The sequence below is a fragment of the Chenopodium album genome, chromosome 9, assembly GCF_948465745.1.
Source record: "Chenopodium album chromosome 9, dcCheAlbu1.1, whole genome shotgun sequence".
In the NCBI taxonomy this organism is placed as follows: domain Eukaryota; kingdom Viridiplantae; phylum Streptophyta; class Magnoliopsida; order Caryophyllales; family Amaranthaceae; genus Chenopodium; species Chenopodium album.
In genome coordinates this window covers 2,249,871-2,269,978 of record NC_137842.1, presented here as the reverse complement: position 1 = coordinate 2,269,978, position 20,108 = coordinate 2,249,871, and the positions used below count along the sequence as shown (strand labels likewise).

The 20,108-nt window shown below is 34.6% G+C and overlaps 2 protein-coding genes across 3 annotated transcripts; one reads left to right on the top strand and one right to left on the bottom strand.

Annotated features, from left to right (window-relative positions):
- The first annotated feature begins 1,858 nt into the window (after positions 1-1,858).
- LOC145559369 (uncharacterized) lies at positions 1,859-11,291 on the top strand. Of its 2 annotated transcripts, XM_081620793.1 has the most exons (13): positions 1,859-2,009; positions 2,205-2,341; positions 3,311-3,393; positions 3,478-3,553; positions 3,694-3,761; positions 5,877-5,994; positions 6,864-7,045; positions 7,144-7,227; positions 7,954-8,100; positions 9,200-9,308; positions 9,406-9,525; positions 10,700-10,751; positions 10,859-11,291. In XM_081620793.1, the coding sequence occupies exons 2-12, from the start codon at positions 2,254-2,256 to the stop codon at positions 10,702-10,704; spliced, it is 1,080 nt and encodes a 359-aa protein (XP_081476919.1). In that variant the 5' UTR covers positions 1,859-2,009; positions 2,205-2,253; the 3' UTR covers positions 10,705-10,751; positions 10,859-11,291. The 2 variants fall into 2 exon arrangements, with proteins under 2 accessions (XP_081476919.1, XP_081476918.1); XM_081620792.1 differs by lacking the exon at positions 10,700-10,751.
- A 1,355-nt stretch (positions 11,292-12,646) lies between these two features.
- LOC145559273 (uncharacterized) lies at positions 12,647-19,632 on the bottom strand. The gene is made up of 9 exons (XM_081620702.1): positions 19,618-19,632; positions 19,072-19,533; positions 18,781-18,955; positions 16,730-17,027; positions 15,811-15,883; positions 15,275-15,365; positions 15,109-15,188; positions 14,675-15,012; positions 12,647-13,314 (listed from the first exon to the last, which is right to left on the bottom strand). The coding sequence occupies exons 1-8, from the start codon at positions 19,630-19,632 to the stop codon at positions 14,734-14,736; spliced, it is 1,473 nt and encodes a 490-aa protein (XP_081476828.1). The 3' UTR covers positions 12,647-13,314; positions 14,675-14,733.
- Positions 19,633-20,108: the final 476 nt, after the last annotated feature.

Below are 20,108 nucleotides of genomic sequence, written 5' to 3'. Positions count from 1 at the left end.
GGGCGGCGAGCCGACGAGGGAAAGGGTTGGGGTGGGGTATGTTATACTACTAAGCAATAAAACAGAAAATAACTTATCTCTTGATGCGTGAACCAAAGTGACAATAGCCGCGTCGTGGAAAACCACTGACCTAAAAGACGATTCCGCGCTACCTCCCGGTGCAATAGACTAGAAGCGGTCGCCCTCCAGGATAAGCACGGCGCCGGAGTTTATGTGCACTCACAAACCCGACTGGAACTCAGAATACTTGCCCAGAAAACAGAACAGAAGAAACTCGTGTTTAGATAATTTGAGAGAAGAGAGATAACTGAAAGTGTTGTGTATTTTTGACTGGAAAAGCAACGAGTATATATAGGCAGTAGAAGGGAGACAAGAAACGTAAAACGAGGGACGAATCTGGCTAATAAAACGACCAGATTCATTCAACCAGTCAACAACGGAAGCAAGAAACAAGGAATTAATTAGTCAGCTATAATCAAGGGATTAATGACTGACTTAATTCCGTAATCCCAACAGTCAGAAAAGAATATTCCCAACAGACAAAAAAGAATATTCCCAACAGACAAAAAGAATATTCTGTTTAATAAAGAAAAGGAAATAAAATTTCTCCCAAAAGATAACAAGGACCCATGCCCGCGCATCGCATTCCCCAAGACCCAAGACCCGAGGCCCGAGCCCGAGCCCGACCCGACTCGGCTCGGCGTGCGCGCGCGTGTGTATGTGGAGTAATACTTAACTCCCACTCACTCAACTAAGTAGTGTTAAGACACTACAATATAAAAACAAGGAAAAACCTTTCCCCCCAACCAATGTGGGATTTTCCCCTTTCATTTGTTTTTTCTCTCTCTCTTGTTTTTCCCCATCCCTCTTATTTTATATCAAGAACTTCCAACAGGGTAAGGGCGGTTCGGTAGGGAAGGGGAGGGCTGGGGTTTACTATTTAATTTTTTTTTGGATCAATCAAGGTTTAACACGTGTCAGGTAACTTGATATAACATGTTATTGACCTTTTTTTATTGGTTTTGGATTGTTAGAAGAAATATACCCCAAAGTTGAGATTAAAATATTTAGAGAAAATCGGGTAAAGTTGAAATTATTAAAACCATTATTCCTATTTTTTATCTCCAACATTTGTTTAATTAAAGTTTATCTCCAGCAGTAGAATAGACATTCCTTTCTAAAAAAAATAATAATAATAAAAATAAATAAATAAATAAAAAGTGGAATAGAAATTCACCTATCTCAATTCATGGTAGAAACTAGAAAGCACAATAATACAACATACTTCAATACTTCAACATTTGACAAAAAAATTACTACTCCCTCCGTCCCCAAAAGTTGGACCATTTTTTTTTCCCCAAAAATTCAACCCTTTTGGCCTAATTTTAGTCCCAAGATGATCGATCTATTTGTATTAAAATACCTATCAATTTACAACAATATTTGTGCATAATTAGCTTAAAATTTTATTTTTTTTCATTCTTTCGGGGACGGAGGGAGTACTACTAAAATTACGTTTATTACATCATCATGACACACTTACTTGTATAAGCTATTTTTTCAAGGAAATGTTTTTTTTTTTAGGTTGCCCACCCGGTTCACCGAGCTTAGCTCCGACTACATACGGATCCGACGCGGGTAGCACACCTGACTTATGGTGGGTGGATCTCCCAACAAGAGTTTCTGCATACGGTGAGGCTCAAACCCGTGACCTTCCTTAAGCGACATCAAGTTGCTTACCACTTGAGCCAACTCTTCTTGGTATCAAGGAAATGGTTAGGACATCAATTAACCAAAACAATTTTTTGAGAAAATTAACCATTTTTTATTTTATTTTTTAAAAAAATGCCTTTAAAAAATTAGCTTGAATATTGTGGAAAAAAAATAATTTACCGGCAAAAACAGAAACAATCCAAAGTTGTATCTAAATTTCAACAGATCCCCACTTGCTCCGTTACGATCTCCCTTCTCACCTCTTCGCCGCCGCCATTACCTCCGTCATCACTCCGGTAACTCTCTTTCTCCCTCTTCTTCCTTACCCAATTAATTAGATCATCTTCGTTATTCTTTATGATTCATAAATTCTCATATATTATGCAATTTTCTGTGTATAATTTTACATCATACTCTCAATTTTCCCAGTAATATTGTCTTTTTCTGCATTGCAAATTATTCAATAATTCTGTAATTTTAATGTTGAGCAGGTAATTTCATCCAAAAGGGTGTTAATTATATTGTTGTTGGGGTGGAATTATGGGGGTTAAGCAAGCTATAAAGAGGCTTGATGCATTTCCTCGTGCTGAAGAACATTTGTTGCAGAAGACACAATCTGGCGCTATTGGTATAATTCCTTATTTTTTGCTTTTAAAGAGATTGCGCTTTGATTTTTAGATTCATTGTTTCCGGTTTTCGGGTTGTAAATTGTGACGAAAACCCTATTTTGATGATGGGTTTTAAGTTGGGTGAGGTTATGTTAGCTCTGATTTGAAATGGGGTTCTTATATTTTAGCTTGCAAAGTTGTTTAATTTGCTGGATTTTGGGTTATTTTGTTGGTGTTATGTCATTGTAGACACTCATGTGAGTAGTGTAGTGATGAAAATAAAAACACCCAACAACAATGCCTGCAGAAAATTTAAGATGATATCTATGGTAGTAGAGTTGAAGTTAGCAATGGTGTCTAATGTTTATACCCCAAATATGAATTGTTATGCTGGGAGGATGAATAATTCTGCTTCAAATTGTGAAACTCTAGGGAAATTGTGGAAAAGTACATTTTATATATGTAGTATCGCATTTTCCAGTACTTTTTATTAATGACCTTAAGATTTAGTTTCACCTAACACCGTCGTTTCATGGATTTTGTGAGATTTAAACGACGAGTATAATGTTTCAAAAAAAAAAAAACAAAAAAACAAAACAAAACAATGAGTATAACTTTTAAAATAAGTTCCCTGCCTCACTTCCAGTTATATGATATGGTTTTGTGGGTCATACTTGACGTTCAAAACTCATGATCTTCGTCAAATGGTAGTGTGGACTGAATAACATGCTTTATAAGGTTCATGATTGAAAAAAAAGTTTGTAAAAAGGTAGTGGTACTCCATAAGAAAGGTAGTTTATTAGGTCATCTAATGGGTAGTGCAATTTCTGGCCAACCAAGTGAAAACTAATGGTTTTCTTTGCTTAATATAGGCTAAAACTATTGTAACATTTAACTGTCTCGTTTTCCAACCTTCGCTTATTATCTCATTTGTCACACAGAGACTGTTGTATGTATGGATGGCTAACCTGTCTTTTTGGGTTTTACAGTTTCTATTATTGGCCTGGTCATTATGGCCACTCTGTTCATACATGAGCTTAGATATTATTTGAGTACCTATACAGTTAATCAGGTTAGTTGTTACCTACATTTACTTGTCGCTTTATTATGGCCATTTGATTATTATGTGCAATTAATTACAGCTTTTTGTTTGTAGATGTCTGTGGATTTGAAGCGTGGTGAAACACTTCCTATACACATAAACATGACATTCCCTTCCTTGCCATGCGATGGTTAGTATGGATGTTGTGATTTTGATCATTCTTGTTTTGTTATCATTCCTTTTGTCCCTGCCACCACTTGTTTTTTGTGTAAATGGTGAACTTGGCATTCTTATCTGTTTTCTTCATGATGTAACCTTTGTTTTGTGCAGTTCTCAGTGTGGATGCTATAGATATGTCAGGAAAGCATGAAGTGGATCTTGATACAAATATATGGAAAGTATGTTATGCTTCATCCAGATTTATGATTTTTGATGGCCTGATTTTCCAATCCTTGGCACTAATTGTTTTGATTGTTACAAATCCATGAATATCTTCCTTGTGGTTTTGTGTGTCACAAAACTAAAGGTGGATGTTCTTGTTCTTTATTTCTTGTCCTGTGAGATAAGATTTCATTGCTGAATACAGATACAAAGCTAATTGAGCATGAGTAGTTGCATGGAATAATCAGTGGATTAGATCTCATGGAGTGTGACTCAATATCACGCTGACTTTGCAGGAACTTTATATTTCCGGAACAAGAACATCTCATTTCATTACTAGGTTTCTAGACAAATACAGAGCCTAAACACTTTACATTGTTCTATAAGTTATGAGAAATGTCATGAGACATGTTTTAAAAAATGTTATTGGACGAGTAAGTATATATGGGATAAAGGCTTTGATTGATTGATTGATATTGGATGAGTAAGTATAGACTTAAATATGTTCTTCTTAGGAATATGTTCTTCTTAGGAATATGTATGCCTAGCCCACCTGCAACATTTGATGTAAATATTGTATCTTGGACAACCTACCCCCTCCCAAAAAGATTTATTCTCCTTTTGTAAGGTCTAAGGATGATAAAAGAATCCACCACCGCCAATCAATCATGAACATTTTGTTTATTATATGCTTATTAATTGGTTTGTCTAGTGCCTGAGGGGGCAAGGACAGCCGTTGGGGGGGGGGGGGTTATAAAAGGGCTGATCCAGATTTTAGCTTTTCACTTGAGGATGATGTTTGATGAGTAATTAGGCACAAGGGTAATTAAACACATAAACCATATTGAAGTCCCATTCACGTACAAATTACAATATAAGGTTGGTTTTGTTTGTTGAGCTTTTCTTATTTGAGAATGTAGTCAAACTTGGTGTTGAGATTCTGACTCTCAAATGAACTAAATTAACACTCAAGTGATGAAAACTTTGCACAACTTGCTAGGCAATTCCTAATTCTATCAATCAGTCAAAACTTCAAAATAACATACAATGACATGCCTTTTAGTTGTGTAAAAACCAAAATAACTAGACTTCTAACTACACTGAAATACTAAATCAATTACAAGTTTCTTTAGGCGTGGGCTTACAAAATTATCCGTTATAAAATAAGAAGCAAAATCTTACCGATATATGTACCTAAACTTGTAAACCAAAATCAATAATTTGTTGCCAGTTGTGTTAAAGATAAACCTATACTAATATAGTGAGTATTAAAAAGTGTAGTATGTAAGTGTATGTGCCACCACATGGAACCCTTCTCATGCCCTAGGATCATGCCATGTCATCTTTTTTACTAAAGGACATGTACTAGCAATGACAAGAAAAGGTGCTATAAGTAGGCTGTGAACTTGAAGCCAACAAGAATGGATTTAGAAGTCTTTCTGTCTTAGCTATCTATTCACCTTGCTTTTGTATTCTACCCACATTTATTTACCTTGGATCAAAAGATTTTTTATTCTCATTTTTTGCACTAAGTAGTAGCTATAAGCCAATTCAAATTTCATTACTTAACAAGTACAGCAACTTTGTAGTTACAAAAAATTATGTATTAGTTTTTCATATGTCACAGATTACAAAATAACATGTTTTTCCCTTAAATAATCCATAGTTATTGAGCATTTTTGGATGATCATATATACATACACATCAGACATCATGTGATTCTCCAAGTAGAAAAACCTAATAGGACAAAGACTAGTATTAATGAAAAAGTATCACATTCATGGTATTAAGTCTCGGCCGCATCACTACATTGCAACCGCACTGTGAAGGATTCTGAGCTTACTGCCACCGAAATATTAGGCCACAACAACCACATTCCACCTGCATTGCCTATGAAAGTGATTACGTGACCATTATCACAACCGCGACCACATCCAAGCCTCAAAACCATGGTCATCATATACAAGCTAAGATAACATATATAAAGGCTTGTAAGACAATCTTCAAATGAAAAAATAAAAGCCAAACTCGTTTATCCAGCACGTGCAAACACTGCAATAGTAATAGAGTACAATATGATTCTGTTGGAAATAGACATTATTTACTAACACATCCCCTTTGATATTTTGCAGCTTCGTTTGAGTAGTGATGGCCATATTATTGGAACTGAATATTTGACTGATTTGGTGGAGAAGGGCCAGTCCCATGATCATTCTCATAGCCATTCTCATGGCCATTCTCATGACCATGGTAAAACTTAATACTTATGGTGCATTACATTTTCTTTGTTATTTTAGGAACAGATGGATTTTAACTTCTCTTACTTATTTCATATGTACTAAGCAATATTTTCCTAAAGGAAAAATAAATTGCTGAATAGTGTATAGCTTCAAATTTCAAAAAAGGTTCTCCCTATAGTTAGGAATTTCGTTATTTTACTTCCAATTTTTATTTACATTAATTTCATTTTGTTCCACCCACCTTTACTTTCTTCCTGTAAGGTAAATCTGTTATTTCTTTTTCCCTCCCTTGGCCCATCAAATGGGACTTATTTAAATCCATCAAGTACACCTTAGTCTTTTTCTCTCCTCCAAAACATAGGGGTTTTCTCACATGGGTGGTCCCTCTTTCCTCTTATTGGTCTTTACAGCAAATGAATGTATAACAAAAATAAATGAGTAATAACAAGAAATTATTTTGGCTTGAAGAGTAATCATACTCCCCAAGTGATATTGATTTAGATGTAAATAGTTGTATTCAGAATATTAATATTGAAGTACAATACACATAAACGAAAGCTATTTGAAAAGAAAACTAGAAGAAATTTTTTATATATGTAAACAATATTACATTCATACCTTATTAATTTGGCATCTGTGATTGTAGTTTCTTGTATGTATCATGGGTACAATCGAGAGGCTCAGACTTCTTCCACCTTTTGTTTACCTTGACCAAAGCATTTCAGGGGTTTCTTCTCTTTTCATCAATTGCAATGGGTTGATAATTTATCAAATTCCCATTTTAGAAGTTATGATGACATGCTTGATGCTCCCTCCTTAGAAGTGGTTTGGCTGTTAGCATAGACACACTAATTATAGCTAAAGAACATTTCTTGGCAGGTCATGTTAAACATCAACCTGAGGATTCTAAAGATCAGCATGACCACAAAGATGAGCATGGTGATGATAAAGATAAGCATGAAGATTCAAAACAGAAAAGTCATCTGCAAAGCTTTGATGAAGAGACTGAAAACATTGTAAAAAAAGTTAAGCAGGCAATGGCAAATGGAGAAGGCTGTCGGGTATTTGTCTTTTTTTTTTTTTCAAATGCATTTATCTATGACAGTGTTTTAACTGTGGTAAAGCAACTAATGAGTGAATGAACTTATATCTTTCACAGGTTTATGGTGTTTTAGATGTGCAAAGGGTTGCTGGGAATTTTCATGTATCAGTTCATGGACTAAACATTTTTGTTGCGCAGATGGTGAGATCTTGTGAAAATTAGAACAATTGATGCACTTGTAATTTACAATTTTTGCAGATGTAGCTGCTTAAGTCACAAGTTTTTTCTTGGATAGTTTTCTTTGTACTGATGAAGTTGGTCATGATTGGTAATTGAAGTTACAATCCATTACAACTTCCACATTAGGTTGCTTTATGTAAGTTATGGAAGTGGAAATTGTGTCCTTTTGCTTCTGAAATGCTATTATGTACACTCAATATGTGAGGATTTTGTGCCATATTATTAGTTTATCTTGTTAGGAAGAATTTCAGGCTCTGCACCCATGCCCATTGTTAAAATATGCAGCAAATTATTCTGCGAGTGAAGAAATGAATTTCTGTGGAAGGGTGGTTGAAATAACTTGACATATAAAGATTATGTAAATATTTTTGGCTTGTAGTCTAAGGAGAATATAACTGCACGTCTACACCTGCATGAAATATATGCAGCTAAATAGTGGATTGATGTTTGGTAATCTGAGGTGGGGTAGCTGATGAATGGATAAGGCAGGAACAACACCCCCCCCCCCCCCCCCCCCCAATCTTCCCTCTTAAAAAAGAATTTAAACAAGAAAATGTAAATTAGAAGAATGGAAAAATGTAGATATGAGTTTCTGAATGTTGGATGTTTTAAAACATTTGACTGCTGTAATGTTCATTCTTAGCATGATGAGTGAAGTAGTAATCAAAAGTTCTTGTCTTTTGACAGATTTTTGAAGGATCTAATCGCGTTAATGTAAGCCACATGATTCATGAGCTATCATTTGGCCCAACTTATCCTGGAATTCATAATCCCCTTGATGGGACAGTTCGCATCTTGCGTGGTACTAGTGGTACTTTCAAATACTATATCAAGGTATGTTGGGTGTCATTTAATGCCACTTATGTCTTTGTCATTCTGTGAGCTCAATAAACACATGTAATAAATATCTTTTCCATATGTTGCCTTTTGATTACCTGCATCTCAGCTCTTTAATGTTTTAATGGACAGTAAAATTTTAGTGTGACATGCTAATCACTGTCTAAGCTTTTTCTTTAAATTTCAAGCGGGCCTTGATTTTCAGGGTTTTTGGTGCTTCATCATGTATTATGCTTATGGCTCATCTATGATTGTTTATCTTTTATTTAAAGGACATTGTAAATCTTTTGGAGCATCCTACGGTGATTTTCTTCAGTTTAATTTAGACTTTACCTCATAACATTAAGTTGCCTACTACTGCTACTTATATAATCAATGATTGACCTTGTGTATTTACAGCAATGCCGCAGTTGAACTCTCATCCATTATCATTTCATTGAGTGTCATTTTTTTCTCTATCTTACTTACAATTGTGAACTGGTGGATTAGTATTTTGTGAGTGTCAAATCATGGCTCTTCAGTTGTGCTGCTTGGTGCTTGCATTAAGTTTGTTATTGAGTTTGAGGGCTAGACGCATAGAATCCTCGTTAGGACTGATTGTGGCAATAATATTCCGATTGTGACACATAACATGGTTATAGTCTTACTGGGTAATAAGTTTATAAATCTGCCAGAATATGATAATGTCCTTGTAGGTAGTTTTATATGGAAGTAACCGGAGGTGGTGTAACTGGGGAAGGCTGGCAGTACAAGAGAGAGATAAGAAATTTAGGTATAGGAGCTTAGGCTTTGTTCCATGCTAGAATATGATTAAGTCCCTGATCAGGGAGCTGTATTTCACATAACGTAAACAATGTTTACGGTATAAATTAAGGATTAAAACTCTATAGTATACATAACTTTGGAACTTAAATAAAATGTTTACCCACTACTGAGCATCGTGTACCATCAAAATTTTGTCTGAGTTGATGCTTGCCTAATGTCAATGTGAGATGATTTTTCTTTGAGTAGCTTTCCTTGCAGCCACCATCTTCATTATTTTGTCAGACAAGCATCCACTGGTTTCATGACTAAACTAAATCTGTTATTTTTGTAGATTGTTCCTACCGAATACAGATATACCTCGAAAGATGTGTTGCCTACCAATCAATTTTCTGTCACAGAATACTTTTCACCTATGAAAGACTTTGATAGAACATGGCCAGGTTGGTAATGAAGCAAGTAAAAAACCTATGTTTTAAAGGTGCTATTTGTTCTTCCCTGCTGCCTATTTTTCTAAACATTTTGTATCATCTTTGGCAGCTGTTTACTTCTTGTATGATCTATCACCTATCACTGTAACAATCAGGGAAGAACGCCGCAGTTTTCTTCATTTCCTCACTAGGCTTTGTGCAGTATTAGGGGGTACCTTTGCTTTGACAGGTATGCTTGATTGCCTATGTCCTTGCTGGTTAATCTTATACTTCTTCCAATTAGAATTATTTGCAACATTCTAACTTTTTCACTATTAACATACTCTACTTGGACCGTCTTTGGTGATCTTTACTTATGAAAAACAGTCATGTGAACCTTGTTAGATGTGTCATCATATAAAATTAGAATTATTTGCAACATTCTAACTTTTACACTTTTCACATACTCTACTTGGACTGTTTTTGGTGATCTATAATTATGAAAAACGGTCATGTGAGACCATGTTAGATGGGTCATCAACCATCATATAAAATTTTAAAAAATTCTTTTTTCTTTTTTTTTATAATAATTATTGATAATAAGAGATATTAATGATTGAAGTTATGCATTGGCAAGCATGAAAGTAGTACTTCCTCTGATTCTCAATTGATGCATATTTTAGAGTTAGCACACACACCAAAAAGAGAAGAGAGAGTATAGAAATTATCATAATTGGACATATGCTAACCTTCAACCATAGCATGTAAAAAAGTGGAATTAGTCCCCACTTAAGTTGAGGGCAACATAGTAACTTTGCATATTAAATTTTACTAAAAAGAAAAGGGATGCATATATTGTGAAACATCCCAAAAAGGAAAGAGATGCATCAATTGAGAAACAGGGAAGTATTATCTATTTCTAAATGGAGGACTGCAGGTCTTATGAAGAACATTAGGTGCTTCACAAAAGCAGCAAAGATGAGAAATTTTCATCATTTTTTTTTTTGTCTTATATGCTAAGGTTTCTAATGGGTCTAAAATATCTTAATTGTGATTCGAGTCATCCACATTATCTCAGATCATTGTTGAACTAGCATTAAATATGAGCAATTGTAATCCAATTGTTTTTCGGGGGACTTTGTAATAGATTTTTACAGAGTTTATACTCAAAATTTGGTTGCTCCTTCGTTTACTTATATGATTAGCAGGTCCAAGAAGAGTTACAAAGTCACTAATTTCCAAACAGTGACTATTAGCATTCATATTTGTCTGGTGTCCACTTCCATAGTTGAAATTGACTATTGGAATCTGCAGATTGAAAAACCTAAAAGAAAAAAGGGGGCTCTATTATATTTTGCATCTGAAATTGTTTAGAAAGAACTTTGGCTCTTCATATTAGACACTGATCATGACATCTTGTTCAGATTGATTGGAAAAAACTTTGAACATGGTGCATGGGGCTACAGTATCCTGGGGGTTGGAGGTTTCGTGCATATACTGGCATTTGCATCTAGACTCCTAACATCTGTGTGACTGTGTATTCAATATCTGATCTGGTGCTTCCATTGCTGTTATTTTTGTAGGATTGCTTGATCGCTGGATGTACAGACTTGTTGAGATGGTGATGAAGCCAAATAAGAGGGGTGTAATTTAATATAATGGATATGTTAACGGAGTGGAGCCTTTATTGTGACATCTTCATACAATTATGAGGAATGAAATGGAGATAGAATTCCCTCATCTTTGAATGATTTCTGTAGGCACTCAGATGTGGCATTATATACAGAAGGGTATGCCAATGTGCCATATCCACAACTTCTCCTTAGAGTTTCCAGGAAATACAAGTTTTAGGCTCATATCATAGCATTTGTAATGAAACTTTTTGTTATGAATTGTCAGTTAAAGCAGAGCAAGGTCAGAATAGGGTTTCTATGTTAACTTTGTTATTATATATTTATATGATTGTTTATCCGGGAAAAAAACTCTAATTCTTTTATAAATGATCTTTTTGTTGTATTTTGAGGGTAGCCTATTCATTGTCATAACTCATAAGTCATAACAGAATGAAATTCAACGAACCCCCCCCCCCCCCCCCCCCCAAAAAAAAAAAAAAAAAAAAAAACGCACGTTTTTACTAAATTTTATTGTGAATTATATTGTAACAGTTATGTGGAAAAAAAGTATTACGAAGTATATTTTTAAAGGAAACAAAATAGCTAGAATTTCAATTTATGCTCATGCCAAAGACATCAAGATTAGTGATGCAAAAGACTTAACAAATCAAATAATATGAAAGAAATTTATGGACTATGAGGTTTTACACTACCCCTTAAAAAATATAAATTTTAAATCTGTACCCGTATAATACAAACATACATTTTTTTTTGTTGTTCCACCCGGTTCACCCTTTGGGCTAATCCGGATTCGGGGATCAGTTCTGGGTGGTAAGGTTTCAGTCCCCTCCCGATAATACAAACATACATGGATATACCTTTCGTCCATAATTTGTTGACATACTGACACAATATTTTATGCAAATTTATTTAATTTTTATTTTACTTTGTAATAAAGAATATACATTTATATATGTTATCAAAATATTTTCTTCTTTAATTAAAATAGACTTTATTACTAAAAAATAATAAAGTTGGAGAAAATAAAAAGAATGAAAATACATAGTCCTTAACTAAAATTCTATTCAAAATATATACTACGTAATACATTAATATGGAAAGAAAATACTATTAATTTGACCAAACAAAAAATCCAAAAAAGAAAAAAAAAAAAAAGGCCGGAAAATATTTAATCAGGAGATGACACGTGTCATTCCTGATTCACCTTTAGTATATAGTTATAGATTAATCAGGAGATGACACGTGTCATTCCTGATTCACCTTTAGTATATAGTTATAGATAAATAGATGTAATAAGTCTTTGGGTTGGTACTTGACATGGATCAAATCTTGTCTAAATCTTTTTCTTTTGTAGCTTTGTCGTACACTTTCAAACGAGTCCATGTCACTTCAAGGGGTATAATCTACCTTTGCAATTACACTATTCATCATTAACTTCATGTATATCAATGCCTCAATTACTGACTATATTCCCACAGAAATATGTTACTGGCTGCATAGGGTCATGAAGCCAAATAAGAGGGTGTGGAATTTATTTATAAGTGTAGCCTTAACCATGCCATCTTCATACAATCCTGAGGAAAGAAACATAGATTGTATATTCATTTTCCCTAACTTTGAATGACTTCTGTAAGAACTAGTAGTAAGAATTTTATGATTGTGCATAAACAAAGTAAGGTTGAAATCACAAGACAAACGCGTGTTGTAAAAGCTTCATTTATCAAAGTGGATGCCGACTAATTTAGTATATTAAAATCTTGGGGGTAATACCCTTAGATTGAATTTCGTCTACATCAATACCCTTTGTGGTTCTTGTTACACAAATATAACCAAAGCGGAGAATGAAACCAACTTACAAAGAGCAATAGAGGACAAAGTGGTGAGTTTACAAGGCCTAAGAAGGAAACACACAAACAACACTGAACAACGCTCCATGTATGAATCCACAATACTCCATCAAAGGCTTCTCTCCGTCTAACAAAAAATTAGTTACGGGACTGTCCAGGTTTTGGATAGTATCCCACCCCCATCTCCCTCGCTATAAAAAACTGGAGGGAAACGAAGGGAGAGGAAAAGGCAGCAGGCATCCTGAAGCATTTTCCCTCCGAAACACAGGCTAGAGCTCAAGATTACAAGGTTTTGAAATCCCTTTTTGTAGAACAAGGTGAGGAATGAGGATGTTGGAGAACGAAGCAGCTAGCAAGAATTTTGGTGTACACTGTACCTCTTGGCACCATTGGTCTTGGTTGGTAACAGTCTTTCAGTCAAGAACTCTGTCATCTTGTAGTATTGAAGCAGTTAGTATTGCATTGATGGTGCAGATGTCACTTCAAGGTACAATCTCTATGAGAACCGAGCAGCTGTCATTCTATCTTTGATATTCATGTTCGGTACATAGGAGATCACTGCAAGCATGGAAAATAAAGACGCACTGAGAATTGTTGTAATAATAACTAATAAGTCATGAACACAAACTATAAAAGATAAAATGTTTAAGCTTGGTCAGCAAATTACGTTGATCTAATTATATAGCAAGAACATACTCATCCAGTTCCTGCCACTGACAGAGTTCTGAAAGATTCATATACATGTAAATATGTCCCTAATTAGTCAAAACTACTAGAGAATTAGAGATAATGATTATAAAGACCTGCAGAGAAAACAATTTTCCAGGAATGCTAGATAGACGAGTAAGATTTTACAGGCATGCTTGGATTGAAGGTAATACATTAAGGGAGTGATAAAAGTCGAACAAAAGATACTGAAGGTGATAAGTGATGGTTGCCCGAACACAAATTTAAGTCATTGTATCTCTTCTTTAATAAGTTCTGTCTAGCTTGCAGCGGTATTGATTTCTCTATATACATTACTTAACCAATTCTAACTCTTTCTGGGATAGACTGCATGGAGGTAGGATAATATTGAACTAGGGCCTATCACCTATGGTCCTTTAACCAAGTGCAATGAGTTAGTTTACATAAAATGTGTAGTTCAAGTCACAGTTCAAATACATGTGAATTTTTCCATACTTTCAACTGATTTTCTTAAATTATAATCTATAACAACAACAACAACAACAACAACAACAACAACAACAAAGCCTTAGTCCCGGTATGATTTGGGATTTTGGGGTTGGCTAAACGGCTAACAAATCATTTTGGGACTAAGTATTTATTCAACAGATCCTCTTAAATTTAAATCTAATGCTAGTAAATGTGTCAATTTAGGAAGTGAACAGAGCCATTTAGCTAAAGACAATTAAACACCTTAATAGTCTAATATCATACACTTCACAGAAAGCCTTTGCTTTTACCAGTATTTTTCTTCTCCACATTTTCCTCCACGACATTGGGACTATGTTATCATTAGGCTGATAGTCAACAAATGGAATTTGTCTAACCCATGTACAATAGAGGATATTTTCATCAAGAATCTCAGGCCAAAACAGAAAGACAGATGAAACTACAGTCACGATAATGGTCATTAAGTTAATAGATTTGGTCTAGGGACAGTTCAGACCAACAGAACACATTGTAGATATTTTCAGAAAGAGGAAGTAAACTGCAGTTGGTTCTGCAAAAATTATTTAATAGGGGTAGTCAGGAAATAGAGCTCTGTGGAGTACTTAAAAAAGTAAAGAAACGACACAAGAAAACTAAAACACCCAAAATAGAGCAAGCTAACTAAGAGAACATAGTTTTATCACTTTTAGGAAGGCAATTAATGAACTTCGGAAGGGAATATAGGACTTGAAGTTTATAATACCTTCGATAAACCTCATTTCACATCTGTCTCAGGGACAGTGGATGCATTATCACAGTTTCTTATGATCTTATATTATCCATGGGCCCCAACGAGACTTCTTGAACATGCACAGGTTGATGATGCATGCGGTGTTGATGCTGGTGAATATGTTGATTATGATGATGATGATCTCGAAGGTGTTGCCTTGGCTGCCTGCTTCTATTTGTAGGATGAAAAAACTGTTCAGAAGAACTTGCTCTCCATCTAAGGCATTCCACAATTAGCGCATTTGTGCTTATTGCAATTCCAAATCCAGTAAATGAGGAAAGAAGAACGGACAGAAGTGGAGCAACATTAAGCTGTATTAAGACACATGAATAAGTAAGCGTGTTAGAGCTTGTCATTTAATCAATAAACGCGTAGACTGTATTGTCTGATGTGGGAGTTTCTCTTACCACATTATAGAAGATATGAGCAAAGAGGAGCACAATTGCAAACTGGAACGAAGCATATGCCCAAATGTATCCCTTGTTAACTGCATCCATGAAAGCAAAAACTTTTGAAAGATGAGAATCTATATAAATTGAAGTGAACTCAGCAGATTCGAGCAGAAGATCTTACCTATGGTAGATGCTATCATAGCAGATAGAAGACCAAGAACACACGCAAAAGGTAATGATATGGCCAGAGCATGTGCACCAAGATCTGACACCTATGTATGTGCAGAACTTAATGTCAATCCAATTGGAACATAATGATAAGAACGCAATAGCCAATAGCAGTCAGGACTGGGGAATTAAGATGAAAAGAAAGGATTGGAATATCTTCAATTGGTACAGTAACTATGGAAAGTTTTTTCTCCCGAAAAAAATAGTCTAATCGTCTACAATAAAATTTTGTTAATAATATAATTTATTTTTTCTATGAGTGCATCTGCATGGTGCATATAACAATTACTAAGTACTTGCATTGCCCAATAAAGCTAAGAATCCAGGTCAAGCTTATGGCATCATTTGGCCTTCGGCAATTCAAATAAATAACAACAAAGCTTATTGATAGATAAAAGATAAAACAACCAAAAGTTTGAGTCTAATAATCAAATACAACAGCCAAAATCAAATCAATTTTTCAGATATAAAAAAGGAAGGAACTTCTACCAAAAGTTGTTCCAAAAAGCAAAAATACGCTAGCATGCTCACTAACACAAGAACCGGAATATCATGCCAGATCCTGCAAACAAAATGAAAAGGAAAAAATCTATCAGATTCAGTTAACAATTTCACCTATAATGCACTATACAGATAATCGTTCATCAAAACAAGTACTGGTCTGTATCAGTGATCAACAGCAAAGACTATATTGTCAACTTTTTGTATTCTATAGCATACTACACATTTCCACATACATCATACTTAGTAAGTTTTCTCTATATGTACTAAATCTACCAGTACAGTTGGCAATTACATTATCGCAAGACAGTAAAAAGTTACAATTATGCAGAAGCCTCCATCGTAACATGCTTAGCATACAAAGCAGTAGCATCTATGAGAAGAAAATTAAGATGATATCACTCCCTGAAAAGAAAATCTGGATTCTAGCACACGGAAAATTTGAAGATTTTCCATTTTCTCCATGAAACACTTTCCAATTTATCCAACATTTTCAGACCAAATTGATATTATGTAGTATTTTACAGAATATAAAATAAACTTCTGTTTTCACATTATATTTCTGATTTTCTAAATTCCATTAAATTAGCTTTTCTTCTTCATATTATCTAGCAATCATTTTATAATACCAAATCAATATTTTGCCAGATCTGAAAACCAAAGCAATAGCTGACAGCTCCTGAATTTTGTACATGTAAGACATGTTTTAGAGGTATGCAGAGTCAAGAGTTTCACTTCAATTGGGACAACACAGATTAGATCACAGTGACAGATCAGCCAATTCTAATTGATTCTGAGATAGAATTTTTCTTATTTTTCCCTGTACTTTTAGCCAGTTCACAGTCTCACACTAAAGGTAGCTTAAACAAAGTTGCAATATTGGAGCAAGTTGTCCCCACTAACTTGCCTGGTATGCGGGACTTGCGTATTCTCTCTGATGATCGGTGGCCTGGTCTGGACAGGACGAGGAGTTGGTAGCCTCAACAAAGTCACTGGTAGATTTCTCACATCTTGCTTGCAGACATCACATATTTTATTTCCTTTGATAGTAAACCACTTTACAGCACATTCCTTGTGAGCAAGTGCAAGCTCACCTTTGCAGCTGCACTCCAACTTAAATGTTACACCTTCTTCCCCTAATTCAACCAAACATATCCTACAAACAGCTTCTTCTTCAGGGATGTCTTCACTGGCATCTTTATTACCTAGAGTTCCAGATCACAGAAAACAATAGATGAAGTTGTATGTATATTATTTTCACCATCACATAACTGCTGAAAATAACAAAGTAAAGGCTAGAATTACATCTGTTTAATAAGGTAAATGAACCTTCAACCCAACAAAACAAAGTAATGTCTTCATTGTTTTTATCAAATGAAGGTATTTTAAGAAATTCCATTGTAATCTACTACATGGTAGGTTGTTATCAAAGTATCAGTGGAGTAATATTTCAGAAGAGAGCAGCCCTACAGAATAATAAACCTTCCAATCTTCCATCCTATTTGTTTTCTCCCCATATAAAATGGAAAAGTAAATGCATTAAATAAGAGAATTTTGGTAGAGTTCCTATCATTTATGTTGATAATGTAAATTAGATATTAACTTGAGGAAGCATTGGATTATATTTTTTTTGAAAAGGTACCTATTCCTCTATGGCAGAGAAATTACTAATAAATGAAAAGGGCCTACTTTTTCCAAATAATTTCCATTATTCTTTTATTATTGCAACACATAAAGCAAACTTTAGACCATTAAAATCTTAATTATGATTAAGTAAAAAACTTTGGAAATACACATTGAAACAAATCAAACAAAGTTCTACATAGATTTTATTACGTTAGTAAAAAAAAAACACACACACACACTCACACACACATTCGGTCAAAGTTTGCAAAGTTTGACCACCAAAAAGATATGTTGCAAGAGTTGCAACTATAAAAGAACGGAGGAAATATATCTGACAATTGATATTGGACAGATCAGGTATAAAAACTATTGGGTAGTGGATATAACTGAGAGTAAAAAGTGAACTACTTTGGGAAGTTGACAATGTTGGTTGACATTGTTCATTTTGTTTGTGAAGCACTGAAGACCAAAGAAGTGTATTATTCCTAATTAATGCAATGCAAACACTGATTTTGTATACATTTAGGTAATGCGAACACAGTTCTAAGTATAAAAATGCATTTTTGTACAGGAGGCGAACTAAAACATTTTCATATACTAGTTACCTGGACAAAATGTTAACATGACATTACATCAAGAATTCCTTGGCGAGCATTAATTCCACAACCCAAATCCTCGGACACACAATCAAACGTGAGGGGAAAGAGTCTGGCAAAACAATTATTAGCATATTGAATTGCTAAAACTGTTATTTTTATGGTCTTTGTACTCTTTGTACGCCTCTAAGTAAAAAAGTGTTCGAACTATGCGTCAAAATAGCAACTTTTAGCATCATAATCACTGAGTCAACAAGTGCTGTGACATATAAATTCTAAATCCCATTGTTTGGTTATAAAATATACATTATGAACAAAGAAACAGAATGAAATGACAAGGAAATGAAAACGAATTGGAAAAATGCACTTTTTAAGCCATTCTAGGTCCAATTAATTGACCCTTGACTGTTGTCACAGTCATTACTTGGAAAAGTGGTAGAACTGTATGAGTAGTAGATCCATCAGTTATGAAATGGACTAATAAAGTATGGTTTATCGAAAATAACAGTAAAAGATTGAACAGCAGAACATACCGCTTTAAACTAGACTACAATTCAGATTTATAAGTAGTATATCCATCATTTATATAAAAAAAAAAAATTTACCCAATATCATCCTTCTACAGTTCTGATTTTCATAGCAAGGAAAGGTAGAAGGCAAAATAGTTTTCACTCATATTGTGTCAAAGTAGCATGATTAGTGAAAAGTTTTAAAGCTTAAACTACCATGCACATACCACTTTCTCCAGTTGCAGCATCATTTGGCAAAGAAGTATCAACTTCCACTTGATGAGGTGTCACTGGAACAACACGGATTACACCTCCTGTAGAACCCACTCTTTTTAAGCTTGCATTTTTTACATTAACTGGAACAGAAAATGAGCGTTTCATTGGCAGCTGTGCTTCTTGAGTCTGGATGAAAATAAATCATATACTCAACAACATAGGTCGACAGACTAATTCTCATATGAATCCAAGCTCAAATTAATTAAAAATAAGTAAATAAAACCCAAGAATGTAGCACTCACTGAGTCACTAAGATGGTTGACAGGATACACATCCCTTTCCTGCTCAGACTGGGGACCTGAATTTGCAATGGGCGTAACTGGTAATGAACATGCTCTCTTGGTTGAAGGAGAAGAAAAAACCTTGTTTAGAGAGAATGACCTTGAAGTAGAAGGCTTGTCCATAGTAGTGTCAGACTTTGGTATGTTTGAGAAAATTAGGAATGTCTTTTCACCATCCTGAGAGCAAGTCTTTGAGCAGAGGCTTCTCTGTGGAAGCATGTTTCTCAAGGATGATTTTTTCCCGGTTGAGCAAGGTCTTGGTGGCAACCCTGCTCTGGTGGAAGACGGACTCGAAAAGGTAAGAATATCTGTGTTTTTCATATTAGAGAGCACATTCTCTAGAGATCGAGCTGGAATTTGCAGATGAGATAGGTTTGGACGTCTTGATTGACGAGCTAAAGAGCTCTCATCAATGTGTTCACCCTGAGCAGATGATTGCAGCAATTGTTAGCAATATAGCAAGTGCTATATGAGACCATAATGAAGGAGAAAGTTATGCTAGCTCACAATTTCAAATGCCATAAATAAACAATGCAAAAATCTATATATAAGACTATGAAATACTATTGTTATATATAATCTCATTTCTCAACCATTTAGATTTAACTAATTCAATTAAAATTTTCCATCAAATTAATTTTTAGTTTTTTTTTTTTCATTATAAAAATAAATGGAAGGACTTAAAATCGCGACGACTTTCTTTTTTGTTCTTGTAATTGCCACACACATCAACAATGTCATAGCAAATATAGATACAATTTTAGGAGCAGATAAGCAGTTGGAGGCTGAAACCATCCATGAAATCAATAAGCTAGATAAATGCGCAAACAAATGCAAAACAAATGGAGATGACGATGCATGTCGTGTAGAATGCATCAAAAAATCATTAAATGGAGCTAGCAAATTCAAGAAGAATGAGACTAAATATGAAATGCTAGCAGCTTACAAAAGCTTATTTTGTATGTATGGTTGTCACCAAACTATCTCTCAAATATGCG